We start from the raw sequence: 18412 nt of genomic DNA, 5'->3' as shown, positions 1-18412 counted from the left end.
GCAAACTGTGAAAAACAGTATGGCATTTGTTGAGGCAGTTGGAAATTTGACCACTGGACAATTGATAATAAGAAAATATTAGTTTTTAATTTAGGTATTATGGGTACATATCTTTTTTTTATTTTTTTTATTTTTCTTGGGTACATATCTTTAAGACATTTTAGAGACATTGGAATATTGATAAATGATGTGATATCTTGAATTTGCTTCAAAATAGTATGATGGAGGGGGTGATTACGGAAGAAACAGGATTGGCATAAGTTGATTGGCATATGGGATTCACTAAGCTTTTCTGCTTCCTTTTGCATATGTTTTAAGGTTTCCATAATGAAAACTTAAAAAAAAAAAAAAAAAGAAAGAAAAACAAAGGATTGTTGCTAATGCTTTCATCACACTCATGCCATAGTGCTCTGAATTCTCAGGGAGGTTATTTCTACTGTGCATTCATCAAACAAGTATTTTTGAGTCGCCTTTGTTGGCACTGTGTAGGCAAAGAAGAGCAGTTAAAAGAAATGTCGAGAAGGTGCTTGCTACCAGAGGTTATAATCTGGTTGGATGACCACATACGTGCACAAATCAGTACAAAACCTGAGGGCCACGATGAATAGGGGACTGAACGGACTGTGCAGCCACCAGCTGGCTGGCAAGACCACCTTCTCCTAAGCCCCCAAGTCCTCCGGCGCCTGTTGATAAGTGTGGAGGTTCTTGGAACTGGGCTATAAAGGTGTAAAAACGGCAACATTGGTCATCTGGATTGAGTTGAATATTAAATTGAATAGTTGAATATAATATTGAATAGTTGAATGTCATATAGAATATTATATCAAATATTAATAGGAAGCATTAAAAACTTGATCACAGGTTAATGCATGGCTATCATAGACAATTCTGAAATGCCTCAAAAATCACTTATGAACTAGTGTTAACATTCTGATTTCATTCAGGGCTGAAAGCAAATTTTTTTTTTTTTTTTTTTAGAATCAGTGCCGGTATCCTTGAGATATGCATTTAAAATCTAGTACATTGTCAATTTGGAAGGCATTCTCAAATTATTTTTCATAAATATGTTTCCTAAAGGCCTTTTCTACATGTGTGCAAGGTTTTAAATATTTTTATAAACACTCCTTTGTCAGTATTTTTCCCTAGTGCTTTTGTCAGACAGTGAATTCTCTGCTATATTAATATTAGTGATTAGCTTGAGTGGTTTCTTGAGAGCTTGTTCTCACTTTTTCACCATGAAGTCATGTGTGAATCTAGTTTTAGTTAAAGTAATAAACATTTGTTACATGCTTGGAAAAACCTTCTGACTAGACATGAGCTCATCTAAATGTTCACTTTTCACATATGCTGGTGGAAAAGGATATGGATGGAGAGAGAATTATTTTTTTATTTCCTCTTTACATGAGTGTAAAGTAATTTTCCAAAAACTCATGATATTGTCCGATTTTATTTCTTCCAAAGCCATGATTATCTTAACTGTCTGAGTTAACACAGCTGTCTTTCATTACCTTCGGGGTGCAAGCATGGCTCCCTAGTCCCCCAGTGCCCTCTCAGGATATTAAGTGCTTTCTTGGTTCAGAGGGAGCCTCTGCCACGCCTGCCCACATTTAGCTCAAGTCTCCCATCCATATACTTGGAAAATGTTATAAAATCAAAATAAGGGGCTGATTTCATGTAGGGCTGGGAGAGTTTTGCCAGTTTGTCTAACTTATTTCTTCTTTTGGAGATAAACCATGGTTGCTCACTAGTTCTATGATGGTAACCTTTCATTATTCCATTAAGCATTCTACTATTTACATCACTGAGGTTTATTTTTGCTTTCTAATTTATGATGAATGTTCCAGGTTTCTCCTAGATACATTTGAGACAAGGCACTGTTCAATTGAGGAAATCTAAAATGGTGCTGGAAAAAAATCTTTGTAGAGCTCCACAGAACTTGGTACTACGTGGAAAATTACTAAGCCTGGGATTAGAGGGCTTGGGGACCTGCCTTAGTTGGTTAGGTCAGGTTGGCCAACTATTTTGTCGTTCTGGACCTTTGGTGTCTTAGTCTGTAAGAAGATAGGGTTAGAGCAGTGGTTCCCCAAAATTAGCTGCCCTTTAGGACCACCTGGGGAGTGGAGTAGCAAAACCTGAGTCCCACCCCAGATAGTCTGGTTTAAACGTTCTGGGTGGGTTCTGCCCCGTATTTGTTTTAAAAGCCCCCCAGCTGACTCTAATGTGAGGGAGTCTGGGGCGAGAGGGCTTGTTAAACACAGATTGCTGGCCCCACTGTCATTTCCTGTTCACCAGGTCTGAGGTGGGGCTAGATAAATTGCATTTTTAACAAGCTCCAAGGTAAGGCTCAAGTTTCCAGTCTGGAGACTTCACTCTGAGGACCACCAAAGTGCTTTGTACCTGCCCCCTGGGGCCAGATCTGCCACATAATAGAGACCGCTTCTTTGAGGACAGAGCTCCAGGTAAGGGGCCTGTCTTACTGAGGTCGGATGCAGAAAGGACTGCCTGCTCGGAGGCCATTTGTAAGACCATTGCTGTAAACAGCATCCCAAAGCACCATCTTTTGGGATGCACGAGTGACTTTGAATCCTTCCCTCGATGGTTTGTGTTGCAATCAAATGTTTCCTCTAGTTAAAACCCAGCAAGCTTCGTATGGTCGGTCCACAGGGACCCTAGTAATTTTTGAAGAATGAAAAGCAGAACCTGCATTTTTGTTTGATTGCCCATGAGGTGATGACTGGTCTTTGGGGAAGAACACTGTGAAGACTAGTTGTGAGTCTGGCAGCAGTTAATGTAATTGTTCTGGTTTCAGAGCTTTGCATTCAGTTTTAACAATATTGTCTGGATGAAGGACAGATGGGAAAAGAATTTTGAAGTTTTTAACTTTTCTTTCCTCCCAGGATGACAAAGATTTGGTGCATGAATTTGTAATGGCAGAAGGTCTGACGTGTCTGATTAAAGTGGGAGCTGAAGCCGATCAGAACTATCAGAACTACATTCTGCGGGGTAAGTCACGACTAGGTGTGTGCTTCTCCGCCCTGGAGGCACCTTCGGGAACCGAAATACTGCACCTAAGAGATATGGATTCAGGTGCAAGGTGGTAAAGACATCCTATGGAAAAAAATGACTTGTCAATGGGTTTGACTAGCTCCTAGTAATGAACTAGTGATGAGCTTATTTTATTACTTTCACCTGGAATCTCTACCAGTTTATTAAAGAAAAACAGCCTCCAACTTTGCTGGGTTCCTTATAATCTCTTAGTGTCTTCCCCTCCTCACCAAATAGGTGGGCCTGGGTAGAGCTTCATATCAGCAACAGATTCACCCAGAACCAAAGAGGCTGCTTTATTTCTTAGGAACACACATTTTCTCTAGCTTGAGTTACCATCTGGGTGCTTGTCAAGGTGGCATTCCTTGCTGTGGCCCCTGAAGCTGAGTCAGTGTGTCTGTGGTGGGCCTAGGAGTTTGCATTTTAATGAGCAATTGATTCCCATGTGGCTTGTCCTTGAGTGGTGGGTCCATTATTTGATTTGTAAAGCTACATATTGTAGACTTCAAAGCACTGATTATTGTTTGCGTTCATACAGCTAGCACTCATTGTTTAGTTTTTGTTGTGTACCTTCATAGGAATTTATTTGATCATGTAAAAAACAAAACAGCAACTTTGAACAGGCAAGTCGGGAATTATCAGGTTGGATTGTACAAAATTGCTGCCATCAATGGTTTTAGTCTACAAAAATGAGAAATTGCATAATTATCCCCATTTTGCAGTTGGAAGAATGGAGACTGAAAAAGATGGTGTTTTGCTTAATAGAGCCACTTTCCAGGCATGTAGAGGCTGGACAAAGATTCTGTGTCTCCACAAACTGTGTGTTTGGTGTTTGTGTAAGAAAATAAAAAGAACGCCCTCTTCTTTTCTTTTGGTTGGAGATAAAAAAAACAAGAACTGTGTGATTTTAGCATCCAGTGCCTGTTGGTAGAGTTAAATGAGACAGGCAAAATTATTTTCTCTATTCTGTCCCACATTTCTGACTTTCTGGGCTCTTTCCCCTTCCCCCACTCCTAAAGTACCACAGCAATAAAAAGCAAAAGAGAAAAACTTATGGCTTGTTTTCTTTAAGGATGTATTTTCAAGTCCGTTTTGGCTTCCTTCATTTTGATTAATGCTAAATGTGTGAGAGAGAGTTCTCTGGCCGCTCTTGCTGCCAGGTCCATGAGGCTGGAGAGGCAAGTCCTTTTGTCCACTTTCAGTGTTTTCCTGGGCAGGCAGTAGATATCATGACAATACTTTATTGATCAGTTTTGTGATTTCTGCCCTAAATATAATTAAAACATTTATATGGTAATGTGTGTGGTATGTGTAGAAAAGTTAGCCGTAAACTATTTGGCCTGCTGCGTCCCATCTGCGTGCAGCTGTCTGTCTGTCTGAAGAAACAGGTGCAACTCTTGGTTCTCACCCTGGTGTTCTCATTCACACTGGTGCAACCCTTAGAATAAAGGAATACATGGAAATAAGAGCAGAACTTCTTCTAGTTTATTTCCCAGGTCACTTAGAATATAGACATTCATAAGCTGAACCCAAATGTCCAATTCTGGGTTGTGGGTCCAAACTGACAGTATGTATTAATATTGTGTCCATTTATTAGAGAACAAATATATATATTTGTTAATATATTTAAAGCATGTATCACTTTTAATTTACAAGAAAAAAGTCATCCACATCATATGCATCTACACTGTAGAACTAAAAGCATTATAACTACCATATATTTATTCTTCTGACCCTTATTTAGGAGGAGAGGTATATATTTCTAGGGTGGTCATTAGTGAAAGCATCTACCTCCAAGGCTGGGGAAAGTGGAGCAGCTAGCCCCTTTTTATCAAAAAAAAGCAAAGCATTGAAATCCACCAACAGCCCCCCTCATAGGGATCAGAGCTGGGTCACATGACCACCTCTAGCTGCAACGGAGGCTGGGACAGTGAGCACTTGGCTTCCTGAACTCTGTAGGAGAGAGAGGCATAACTTTGGGTTCTCAGTGTCTGCCATGTACAGGGAGTTAGAAAGAGAGAACTCACAGCACGACATAAGAAAGACCTTTCTAGAGGGGTAGCTGTGTGCTGGCCTATTGGGAAGTCATGAGTGCCTCAACCCTTAGAGCCCCTTGGGGGTGGGAAAGAGTGACACATAAAGCTCAATAGCTTAAAAGTTCCCAAATAGTGAATTGTGTGGCTTGTACTTCCCAGCAGTGGAAGATGATGTTGGTCTAGAGTACTTGGGCTAGGGTTTCTACCTTAGCAAATGTTTCTTGGTAAGCCCCTCGTGGCTTATTAATTCTCAGTGTTCTGATCTGCATTAGAAACACGCCAAATGCAGTCACCAAATGCTTAAGAATCAGTGCCCAAGCGCAGCCAGAGGAGAGCCCTGTCACTTGCCTGCTCTGACCCTGCAGAAAATGCCACCGAGGTAAGACCCTCGCTACAGATGGCTCTTTCTGAGATGTGAGAAACCCATGTTGTCCCTGCCAGCTCCTGGCCTTCATATTTTGCTTTTTAAATAGTGTCTGTTTCCTGGAGACCAGAGTGTTCCCTGTGTGTTATCTGGAAAGTGAGCAAGTGTTTGCTCCCATGTGGGTCACTATGAGATATCCTGGCTTCCATGGAACAGAGGCACCCACCTGTGCAGTGAACCCCAGCAGCCAAGTCTTGGGAGATTCCTGGGAAACGGGACTCCACCTGTAACATCAGCACATTTTGATGTATCTGAGTCCGTGCTAGGGAAGTGCATGCTCAGGGACGTGAATGACAGATTTTGTGGTGTTGTACAAGGAAACTCTCACTTTTCCTAGCCTGCTTGTTTGGTGACTTTGAAGAACTTCTCATGTGGACCTTTTATGGTAGCAATCTGCAGCTGGCAGCCACTTGACATTTGCAATCAAGGGACTAGCTTTGGATGACTCCTTTATTTGCCCAGCTATAAGGTGGGTTGATTGTCACATGGCTCTGGAGAGGCATCCCCTTGGTGGGGTTACTCAGGATTCAGCTGTGTGTGACCACACACGTCCTGCAGGCCCAAATGAAATGAGCATTTGGGGAACCCATCACTTTTCCACATCTGCTTTTAGAACCCTTTTAATTTATCTTTATTTTTGTACTCTGTTCTCTAACAGCTCTTTTTTTTTTAAAGCCCAGGAATCTGTTGCTGTTAGGTTAGGATGTATCTGCTGAGATGTAAAGATAGGTTTTGAGTTACAGTGTTGCCAAGTGCTCTCCAAAAATGTGAGTCGGCTGCTGGGAAGAGGTCTTAAATGCGCAACATGTAAAAATAATATTTGTCTGGCTTATTATTGTTGGATGGCTATAGCTAATGATCTGAAGTTTTTTGTGATAGCTAGTATTTAATATAAAGCTACAGTGGAATTTTGTACTTTGCAATTATTCTTATTGAAGTGTAGGCGTTAGAGTGCTGTGTTCCTGGGAACTTAAGCTTTCCACGCACATTACTGTACCTCTGCTGTGTGCCTTGGCCCGTGCCAGGAGCTGAGGATTTGACAATGAAGCTAAGATACCCCCCTGCCCTGAAGAAGCTCCCTGCAACATACCACCCAAGCAGCATTTTATGTGCTGTACTGCATATGTCTTACATGTTTAGAAACTATATATAGATGATGCAATCTTGGGAGAAAAGAGAGAGAAGTAGAAATGTTAAGACCAGCTGCCCTTTCTGGCTGTACCTCAAGGGAAACGGCATCTTAAGAGCTAGTTTTATATGAAGAAATTTGATTTTATGATTTCACCTAAAGCCAAAATACCCATTACTCATAAAACACTCCAGTCTTTATCAGAGTATTAAGAACTAGATAAGATCTTAGAATACATCTAATTCCACATTTTCATTTTAGAAGCAAACTGCAGATATTTTGTTTGCTCACATAATGTCTAAAAACTTTTTAGTGGTTATTTCTATTTAAAAATTGGGAGACTTTTTTTAAAATTCAGATTTTAGTCTTCTTTGGAAGAATCGGAGCCAGAGAATCTTAGTGCCTTACTAAATATCACTTGACTATATTCAACTATGGGGAAAAAAGAAATGCAGTACAATTTAGGGGATCTCTTAATGAGGATCAGGACTTCCCATCAGATGGGTTTTGACAGCACTGACATCATTGGAAATAGAAATATTATAGACACCATAGAGACTTTATACTGGGAGAGGGCAATGATACCAAATAATCAGTTGGCAATTAAAGCAACATCCTTCATCCCAGAAATATTTGATACTTTGTAACTTGGCATTTCAGAGCCAAGGTGGGAGAGCAGAGGTTGGGTTCAGACTTTAGAGGGTAGAGGTGGGAAAGGGGCAAACTGGCAATAAGGCCAGGAGATGGGAGCAGAACCAGACCTCTTAACTGCCTGAACCTTGGCTAACATTCAAGGATCTCTTGGACTTATTTTCCACTTGGACTTCCCAGTCCAACTCTTCTCTCTTCCCTTATACCTGTCCTAGATTGCACCCAACTTGCTGGGAAGAAACTTGCCTCTTTGGCCTCTTGGTAGGATGCTTTCTGCTCTTGGTCAGATTTTCAGGGATTAAGAACAGCAGCCACGTGGGTAGGCTTTGGCATGGGTGACACAGTTGCACAGCATCCCGATGGCGTCACCAGGCCAGTGTGGACAGAGTCCTTCTTTCCTGGATATCTCTCCTCTTGCTGAGTCACTGCAACAGCAGCTATGCCCCGTAAGTGATCATGTCACCTAGGGCAAACTGGCAGCCTGTGCAGCCAAATTTTGTTTGCAGGTGTTTTGTTGTTCCTCTAATATTTAAAAATAGTTACAAACATGTTTAAAACTGGGAGATTTGATTTAAAAATATGGATTTTTGGCTTTGCTTGAAAACCTGAAAACTCAAACCAACACAGGGCCCTCTTTGCTGCGTAGCCATAATTAAGTTGAAGCTGGTCCGTTTATATGGGGCATAGGGGCTCTTTTTAGTGTAGGCCCCACCACTCCTTATTGTGCTACTGGTTTTTGTTGCCTCTCTGCCTCTTGTAAGCATTTAAGTTTGAGACCTCTGATTAACGCTATCACAGTCTGTGATGTGGGAATTAGTTATCTAAGGTAGAAGAGCCCGGCTGTATTACACAAGTTGTGATGCCACTTTGAAGCTTAATGCTCAAGTCCAGCACAGGTTACGTTTTGAGTTCCCCTGAGATGGTTTTCAAACAACCATCATGCCCAGCACTCTATTCTGGCTCCTTCCCCACCCAAGCCCTTACATGGTTTTCTAAAGATAGAAAACTCTGTCACCACAGGGACAGTGGTGACCTTTAGCATGAATGGTCAAGCTTGGGAAACAGGCTGAGAAGGGGGATGCTGCTGACCAGGGCGAGAGCATGTGGAGAAGATTCTGGTTGGAAACTTGCTACACTGGTTGAAGCCACAGGTGTGAGAGGCGATGCTTTCATCTCAGTCCTGCATCTTGTGCCTGGGGATCCAGCACGGTGGCTCCCGACCCTCCACGTGTCCGAGGAGGTGGGGCCCGGTGATGGGGAATGTTAGAGCATCCCGGCCTGGGGAAGAAGGTGACCTAAGATAGGCATTCCGGAAAGAAAGCTATAAAAACTGATGTCGATATTTTCTTTAAGTGAAAATAGCTTTTATAACTTCTTTTGTGAAAGTTATGAACCTTATGTGAAAAACAGCATAGAAGGGAAAACCAGAAAAATTACCCATAATCCCATAACCAGAGATAAAGAGCATTTTCTCCAAATGTGCTCCCGTGCTTGCTTCGCATATCTCTTCCATAGTGAACTGCCCTTTACATGCATTGTGCATTGTGCCCCTGTAAGGGACCGCCACCAGCTCAGTGGCACAAATGTGGCTGCAAAGTGTGGACTTTGCACAGAAGCCCACAGCCTGTGCCCCTGTCCTGGCTTTGTGATACCATTTCTTAGACTGACACAATTTTTAAATTTCCTTAAACCTTCTTCTCTCCATCTGCAGAAGCAAGATAATGAATACCTCATAGGAGTGTCATGAAGATGAAAGCACCCAGAGTAAGGTCTAAATGAAGGGTGGAATTGTAGCTCTGACTGTTAATACTAATCTCTGCTATCAGTGCAGTAACCATCCTTGCACAGAACTCTTCTGGGGTTATTTGGGCATTGCCCGGGGTGGAAGTCCTAGGGTAGAGCTGTTGGGTGAGAAGTTCTGCACGTTTGCTTCCTGTACATCCAGTTTCTGACTGACTGTTCTCCAGGAAGGCCATGTGAATTTACTCTCCTGCCAGTGAGCCTGCTTCTGCTCACGGTTATTGTTTATCAGCTTTGTCATTCTTGGTGATTAGGACACATTTGCTCCTATTGATGAATTATAGTCATAAAAAAAAGTAATGTAATTTTGTTTGTCATTGTGTTAAATATGTCAGCTAATTTGGGAAGAATTGACATCTTTATTTGAGAATTGAAAACTATTGCCTGGATATACTTCCATTTCCTGGGACAGATCCTTTTCAAGAATGTGTTCTCTGTCTAACTTGCATACCTTATCAGTATATTTCTCTTTTGTTACAAAATTTTGCATATATCCCTTAGGACTTTTAAAATTTGTTTTTGTCCTATTTATTTTGTTTGTTTTTTGAATTGGTCTTCTTTATCGCATATAGGGCAAGGGGTTTCTCTTGGGGACCTTTTCCTGTTTACTTATTTTATGAATTTAGCTTTGGATTTTCATCTCCTAAATGGTCTTTCTGGGACTTATGACCTGGGTCCTCAGCCATCACATGCCTTCACGTGGTGGAGACCAGAAGGCTCATGTGAGAAGTGTATTTTTTCCCAAGAGGTAAGCCTACTCTGTCTCTGAGTTTACATGTTTAAAACGCTTCCTTTTAGTAGCATGTTTTGGTGGCAACTTGCATTCACCAAAAGTGGGCCATGGGGTAGAGAAGCAGACCCACTCTTGGCTAGAGAACATGGCCTCTGTTTTCAATTTTGTTTGCCCCTGGAGTTGAAACCTCGGCATTTAGCGTCCAGTTTTCTCTTTGCCCTGGTTGTGTCTGACCCAGACTCTGCTCACCCACTTGATGTGCCCTGCTGTGTTGGGGTGTGGCCTTTACAATGAACCAGCCACGCCGATGAAGGGTTTGATCTGGGGAAAGGAAGGGAGGGAGGCTGAGCCACTCCATCCACTGTCCTGGGTGCGTGGTGGCAGAAACGTTACCCCCAGAGTGGGCAAGCATCCTCTCATCTGTGGCCGCTCTTGCTGCCCCCTTCTTGCATGAGGCCTGCATCCCTCTTTAAAAGGTGGGTCAGAGAATAGATGAGAACTGTGTCGTGTGCTTCTCTTCTAGCCTATTGGGCTACAAGGGCTAGAACATGGAGCCACGGCATGCAGCAAACTCACCTACTTCTCTCCGTTACACTTTCCAGCACCACATTTCCCAGGAGAGGGAGTTGGGTGCTGGCCCTTAGTGTTCTCCTGCTGTTTCTAGTGTGTCTGGCTGAAACCCTAGGCCTGAGTGGGTGCCTGGTCTCAGGGCTCTTGGAATCCCTGTTCTGCTTGTGCCTCTCTTTGGTCATTTGGGTAGATTGGTGGGGGGGGGGGGGTGGTTTGGAGACTTCTTTTGTTCTCATTTTTCTGAAAGTTACTAAATTATGTGATTTACTGGTACTTGTGTTCTGTGCCCTGACATTTCTCCTTTCCCGCACCCCACATAGGGGCCTGCCGGAGCAGGGAGAGTCAGGTGAGCAAGGGAGCTCTTCCCAGGGAAAGTGAGGGGCCCTACGTCTCTGAACCCCTCGCTGTGTTTGACAGCAAGTGTATTTGCCGTCAGTTTATAATCATAGAGAGGTACTTCCAACTTTAAAGGTGATTTTGGTTCTCCTCCTTTACCCACTTCCCGGATATTTTCCCCCAATAGTTAAAGAACTCTTGCCTCTTGGTGCTTTGGCTTATGATTAATAAGACATTTCTTTCAAGTTTTAACTTTTCTAGAGTAGAAATTGGTTATTAGTAGTGCTGAACCTAGCAAGCACTAAGTGATAATTGAAACACATTGGGTAGAGCACTTTAAAAGACCATCTGCACCTGCTCAGCTAGTACAACTGGCTAATGTCATCTTTAACCTGGAGCATGACGAAGTGAACCATGTAATTGCCAATTTCTAGCCTTTTTATTTTTTAACCTACAAAAATGGCAAAGTTTCATGATCTAACTTAATACCATAACCTTAACTCGACCCATTCATTCCTGGACTAACTAGATGCTTCTTTAAAATTCATCTTGCACCTATATAGAGCCACATTTCTCTAGAAATTCAGCCTGGCTTGCAGACAAAAAAGGTGTCTCTGAACACTTCAACTTAATGAACCATTCCTGTCAGTCTAAGCCAGGGAAATTTCTCCAGAATTCAGATTTCCACTAGAAGCCTCCATCTTCTTCCTTCTCTCTGACATGGGAAGGAGGAAAGAAAAATAGTTACTTGGCCATTCCGTACAGAGTGTGGAATTTTCCACAACCAAATCTCATTGCCGTGTGCTCATCAGGAATTTTTCCACTTTGTTCATACAGAAGATGTGCCTCCTCACTCTGTCTGCTTCTTGCCCTGTAGACTTTTCCAGAGGCACTGCTGGCTAGTGCACCTTGAGTCACAGTTGTTATTTCCTTGGCTATAGCTTTATCTCACACATGGCCTTTCTACTTACAAATCCAGGTTTATGATAGAACAGAATGTCTTAAGCAAATTTTAAACCTAGTCCCAAACATGGATTAAAACTATTTTCTTGGTGGGGGCTTACTGGGATAATATCAGTTGGTATGTCCCTAAATTTCTGCACTTTGGGTCCTGAGAGCTCCCGATGGGGTGGGCCAGCCTCCCAGCAAGGTGCCCTTCTTTTCTGACACTTTCCTGACCATTGATTTGCAGAAGCCCAGGTTACTCTGTGATGGCCTGACCTGGAACCAGGCATGTCCTAGGAATCTTCATCTCTTTCAACCTGTGCAGTCAGCAGCCAAGGCTGGTCTTCTCTAGTCCACACCCCCTTTCAAGTCCTTCAACCTCTGTTTAGTCCCAGTTCCACTTCTGAGCTGCAGCCATTGTGTGTTTCTTCCTCACCTGTTCATCCAGCCGCCACGTTAGTCTCCCTGCTCTCATTTGTGTCTCCCTTTGGTCTGTGGTGCTGCCTGTGAGCTGCGTAAACCTGCGGAGCTGATAATCTTTCCTCAGGCCTCAGTTCAGGTTTCATAGTGGCTCCTCTCATCCTCAGGAGAAAGTTCTAACCCTTCCGTGTGGGTAGAGGCTCCCTTGGTCCTGCTTTAGCATGTCTGTCCATGGGTATGCACTCTTCTCCAGACTGTGACATATGCCTGGGACACCCTTACTTACCCTTCCTCACCTGGTTCACGTGTCATCCCTTGCTTCTTGTTCATCCTTCAAGATGGGGCCAGATACCACATTCTCCAGGGTTCTCCCTGACTCCCTCTGTGCGTATCCTGGTCTTGACACACCTCACTGAAAATGAATATTTGTTGAGTGTTCACGATAGGCCAGGGACCCTGTGCTAATTCCCTGTACCACACTTGACTGCTTGCATGTCAGTCTCTGTCTTTGTTCTCTGGTGTCCTTGATGCCAGTCATGTTTCAGGAGCTCAGTGAATACTGGCTGACTGAGAGAATTCATGAATGATGGAACATGTGCAGGGAAAGTGAACTCACGACTCTTGAGAAAGTTGCCAGTTTGTACTAATAATTTGAAAGGGCCTCAGTTCTCTAATCTGAAGTGTTAGCCAACTGGAACTTACTTGGGAGCACTATAGCACAAGTAGATTTGTTTTTGGCAGTTAGACAAAAGTACCAAATTACTGAATTTTAATTTTTGATAAGTTTGCTAGTTCAGTAGATCAAGATAGTGTGTCTCTTTATTTCAAATGTGCCACAAGTTTTGCAGAAAAAAGTACATGGAAATATGGGTTATATTCTATAACCTGTTTTGCATGTGGAGTTGTTGTTTACCTGCCTCTGGAAAAAGATAGGTTATGAAGGTCAGAACCATCCCTTATAGCCCCAGCACCAGCCTGGTCCTTAGCACCTTATAGATAATTCAAGCATATACTTGGAAAAAAGAAATTAAAGAATGAATAAGTGGGAGGGGAACAACTAGAGCCATGTCCTAGAGCTCTTTCCTTGGTTCTGTTCAGTATTTCATAAGTGGTTATGGGTAAGCATGACTTTGTATCAAAAACTGGGCACATGTTTTCAGGAGATCTTAAATGAGAAGCAGTAGTAATATGACAAATGATCATGTGTGATCTGGAATATTTCCATTTGATTTGGTTTCCAGTGTCATTATCTCAACCAAGTTGTCCCTTACCTCCTTTACCCCGCCTCTCTTTCCCCAGCTCCTTAAAACTGGACCCTCCTCCCTCTCCTCAAAGCCACTCATGTGCTCAGTGGGCCTGAACCATTTCTGGAGCCAGTTCAGGCAGGCAGAATATTACCCTTCAGACCCCTACAGGGGTCTCTGCCCCCAAGATTCTCTAAAACACTCATAGGGCACCCTGATCATCTCCGAAATACAGCTTTACTCTGTTCCTGCCCAGGTGACTCTGTCCTTGGGGTTGGGCTCGAGTCTGGATGGGTTTAGGTTGGGTGTGGATGAGTTTAGATGTTTAGATATAACTGGATAAATTATGGAGGAGGGGACAACTTTGTTGCTTTTAAAGTCAGACTAGGAGTAATGAGTAGGAGCTGTAGGAAAGTGCTTTTTGACTGGAGACAGGCTCCCAAGAACCGAGTTGGAAAATTAGTTTCCTTCTCTCACCAATATAAACCAATCGCTGGTGATTTTCTGGAGCATTCTGCAAGGATTTCCAGGCACATCCAGCATCAGCAGAAAAGTGCCCCTATGACTGATTAGTGATGATTGTCAACAGCTTGAGAGGTTGGGAGGGGGCTAGGAATACCATATATAGTATTTGCTGATTCTGGAAGACACTAGGCATTTTCAAAATGTTTGAGTCAATTTCAGACAGATGTGTGGCAATTAGGGTTTTCCAACTACTGAATAATAAACTACTTTGCAGTGGTAATGCTCCAACAGAGACCAGATGACCTTTTGGGGGCTGCTAGGCTGGGGGATGGGTGCTATTAGATGACCTCTTATATCCCTTCCAGCTCTGAGATTCTATGATTCTAAGTAAAATGTAGAAAGCAGAAGAGAAGAAAACAGAGCTGCTTGACTCTCCCTCTTCTACCTACTCTATATGAGCTGCTGTAGGTTCCCCAGGCTAGCATCATTAAGCATATATTATCCTGTTTTGGCTTCAAAATCTGCTTATATGACATAGGGCCCGGCCACGCCATTTCAAAAAAGAGTATCTGAACTGCCCTTAGTCATTAAAGGACTGTCATTCATGTTGATCCCCAGGATCTGGAAGGATGAGCAGTGCAAGTATTGCTTTGTGCTCTGGAATTCATGTGCAGATATTGAGGTTGGGAATACAGGAGACAATGAATGCTGCTTCTCCATGAGGACTCAACCCAGGAGGGCTCATGGAACCCCATGGGCTTGAACTCATTGGTCAAACCAAAGCAGGGCTGGAGAGGCAGGTTGGTGGCCCTGACAAGAGTGCCCACCGGCAGGGCCACCCTTACCTTTGCTCGCTTCCTTTATATCCACCCCAATCCCAACCTGCTCCCAGTAATTTCTCTTCCTGAATGTATCTTGCTGCCCCACACCCTTTTTTCTAGGCCATCTTTCTGGCTTTTCTTAGCTCCTCCAGGCTTTAATTAGAGGATCACAAAGATTGATCTCCCAAAATTCTAGATTTCATTGCTTTTTGTCAGATTGTCATTCTCAATTTTTATTTTCTACAGATGGTGACCTCAATAAGCAAACACCGATTTATTGGTCTGTGCTTTCATCAGTGAGTGTTCCTTGATTGTCTTCTATGAGTTAATCACTTTGGAGTCTAAGTGTAGGGTAGCAGAGAACAATAAAAACAAAGGTAATTAAAAGTTGTGTTAGGTTCAAAAATAAGATGTTAGAGAGTGAGCTTAAAATTTAGTAGGGGAAGTGACTTACATGTTGTGGTGGGTGGAATCCTAAGGTGGCTTGAAAGATTCCTGCCTCCTGGTACCAGTCCCTTTGAAAGTGGGCAAGGCCTGTGAATGTGATGGGTGTCCCATGGTGATTAGGTTATGTTACAGGGCAAAGGTGAAGGATTCTGCAGATGTAATAAATCCCAAATCAATTGATTGAGTTAATTAAAAGGGAGAGTATCCTGGGTAGGACTGGCCTAACTGAGTAAAGTCTTTAAAGGGAGGCCAGAGACCCTCTCTTGCTGACCTTGAAGAAGCAAGTTGCCTTGAATTCTACAGCTGCAAGGATATACATTCCGAAGCTTGGAAGAGGACCCCAAGCCTCAGCTGAGATCAGAGCCCCAACCGACACCCTGATTCCATCCCTCTGGGGCCCTGAGCAGAGGAACCAGCCACATCATACCTGATTCCTGCCCCCTGGACACTGTGAGATAAGCATGTGTTGTTCTAAGCTGTGAAGTCTGTTTTAATATGTTATACAGTAGAAGAAAACTAATACATATTAAATATTCCAAAGCAAAGCCATTTGAACATACTAAAATTGTACCAAATGCTTTGTGACCTCAGCTGAGGCAGAGATCTTGGAGTGGGGGTAAGAATTTGAGAAAGTTCCATAAGTGCAGTGACTTTACTTTCTTCCTAGGCTTTTCAGACCCCCATATATTATCTAATCAAGTTGCGTTCCCCTTAACCCCGCTGTGGCTTCTTGTGTGATGCCCTCATATGATCTGGTCAGACCTCACCTGTGGTGAAGCACCTGTGGCTGCCCATTTGGGTTCTCACCTGTTGCTGATGTTCACATTCATTCAAATAAAGGTCTTTCTGCAGCACACGAATAATAAAGAAGGTGGTGATTCAGAAGAAAATACAATTTTTCTAGTATGCTGACATGTCATGAGAAAATGTCAGCCTTCTGAAGATTGGGCTGCGTTTTAGGAAAAGAAGATGAGTTAGCAAGCAATTGTTCAGGTCATCTTGCGATGACCTCACCTGTAATGGGCAGGGATTGGTAGCTGGGACATGAGGATACTGGGCAACCCTTGCTTTTCTTCTAAGGTGGCTCATGTTTCTCTGCATTTCCACTGTTCACCCCTTCTCTTGGTTACTTACCCAGCGTGTGCCCTGTGCTGAGAACTGGCCCTCACACAAGGAATTTGTCAGTAGCCTTCAGGATGGGACCCATCCAGGAAGGATGGATGTAAAAAAAACATGCTGTATTAAGTGAGATTTAGACTGAACATCCTGAAATAATCTCTTTTCTCTCAATTTTGCTTGCATCAGCATTGTTTCTAAACATAGTTGGCAGATTTCACGTAATCCCATCCTGTATCACCCATTTCAAAGACTCAGGAGACTCTTTTAGTTATTCTTTTTCAAAATCCAGCTTTTTCTTTTTTTTTTTCAAAAATAGAATCAGCTTAATGTATCATGTTTCATGGGAATTTCATAAGACATAAATGTACTTGAATCAACTGTTCATTTTCATGTAGGTGAAAGATTGCAAAAAGGTTTCTAGGCAGCATCAGGCTTTAAAATAAAGGAAATATGTGATTTTATGTTTTTATTTCTGAGCTCCATGTGGATTCCAAAATCCTTCCATATCAATTGAGATCCTACTGTGGAAGATGCACAGAACTGAGAGTAGCTGAGCCTTTTGTAAGTTAGAGGTGAGATCCTCCGAAGCCATTAGAAAACACTGTCAGTTCCTACCTGTGTGTAGGAGCAGCTGTTCTGTGGAGGCTACGCCCGGATGCTGGAGCAGGGTAGCCCTGTGGCTGCTCTCCTAGTAGCTGGTGGAGGGCTTCCGGGGAGCCCTGTGCAGCTTGAGACCCTCCTGACTTCCCCAGGAAGCTGTGAGCAAGGTTGTCACTATCATGCATGCTCTTTAAGCCAAAGGAGAGATACATGTCATCCTCTGAATCATCAGGGATAAGATTTTCTGACCAGCCGTGCACTGAGAAATGAGTGTAACTTCCCACGGAAAGAGATGTCTTTCCAAGGCGCTGCAAATACCGGTGAGTGTTTTCTACTCTGCCAAAAGCTTGATAAATTGTAGCAATGGACCTGTGTTTTAGCCTAGTGGACTCTTCGAATAAAGCAACTAGCTTGTCTCTGGTAATTTTTATATTTTTTGCAGGCTTATGGCCAGGCAGCAAGACCTGCACAGGCTGCAGGACACTAGGGAGAAGTGGTTTTGTGGTCCTCCTTCCCATGTGGCCGATGGCAAGGGTGGTGGGTACACAGAGCTTCCCGAGCCCCCTGTCGGCCTCTGATGTGTGAGTGCCGAGCTGTCTCCCGGAAGAGTTGCCGTAGTGAGCACCCTTTCGCTGCAGCATGAAGGCTGGCCTGACACATGGCAGTGGAAGTGAGAAGATAAATATTTATACTCCAAGTGAAGTAGCACAGCCTCCAGTCTGGCTCTAGGCTTGGGTATCTGCAAGTCTGAGCAATGAGAAGTGTCTGTATCTGCTGTGCACTCGACTATCTCTTTGCCTTGCCCAAGCCGTGCCGCCTTCTCACTTTTGGCTCACTGCAAGGCGTCTCTCTACCCTTGTGACACCCTTTCAGTAACACCACTACTGAGGAGCCCTCACAGGGATTCATAACCATTAGTTCCTCGGGCCCCCTGATGAGGCTGCATCCTCCATAAGGACCAGACACTTTCTTCTTTGCATCTGGATCCCGTGTGTCCCACTCAGAGCGGGCATGGCGGAAAGTGCCTGTTGTTGACAGTGTGTCAGTGTTTATGGAATAGTATTCGACCAATGACTGCTGTCCAGAGAATGTCAGAACAAATCCTTGCCAGGAGGATAAGACAGAGAAGTCGTAGAAACAAAAGCTGGAAAAACAGATGGCAAGACCCTCCAAATGATGTTATTCTTATGTATTATATAGATATCCCCTTTTAGTTTATGGTGTATTGGAGTGGCTGGAGGGAAGTTCCTGAAGCTGTTGAGCTGTGTTCCAGTAGCCTTGATTCTTGAAGATGATTGTTTAAAGATATAACTTTTACAGTATGACTGTGTGATTGTGAAAACCTTGTGTCCGATTCCCCTTTTATCCAGGGTATGGACAGATGAGTAAAAGAATAGGGATAACAAATATAGTGGGGATAAGGGGTAAGGTGGGTAGATGGAAATATTAGTGGTCAATGAGAGGGAGGGGTAAGGGTATGGGATGTATGAGTGTTCTAGTTTGCTAGCTGCCAGAATGCAATATACCAGAAATGGAATTGCTTTTCAAAAGAGAACTTTGATAAGTTGCTAGGTTACAGTTCTAAGGCCAAGAAAATGTCCCAATTAAAACAAGTCTATAGAAATGA

The 18412-nt window shown here is 43.2% G+C and overlaps 1 protein-coding gene across 4 annotated transcripts in view; it reads left to right on the top strand.

Moving 5' to 3' along the window:
- Positions 1–18412, top strand: part of FHOD3 (formin homology 2 domain containing 3) — a 511807-nt gene that overhangs the window by 232455 nt on the left and 260940 nt on the right. For all 4 annotated transcript variants that reach the window (XM_077135588.1, XM_077135589.1, XM_077135590.1 and 1 more), the window contains exon 5: positions 2898–3003. In XM_077135588.1, the coding sequence (XP_076991703.1) occupies positions 2898–3003 (106 nt within the window). The remainder of the gene's footprint in view (positions 1–2897; positions 3004–18412) is intronic.

Source organism: Tamandua tetradactyla, chromosome 18, assembly GCF_023851605.1.
Source record: "Tamandua tetradactyla isolate mTamTet1 chromosome 18, mTamTet1.pri, whole genome shotgun sequence".
NCBI lineage: Eukaryota > Metazoa > Chordata > Mammalia > Pilosa > Myrmecophagidae > Tamandua > Tamandua tetradactyla.
Note: the sequence above shows the minus strand (reverse complement) of the source record. Positions and strands in the feature narration are given on the sequence as shown.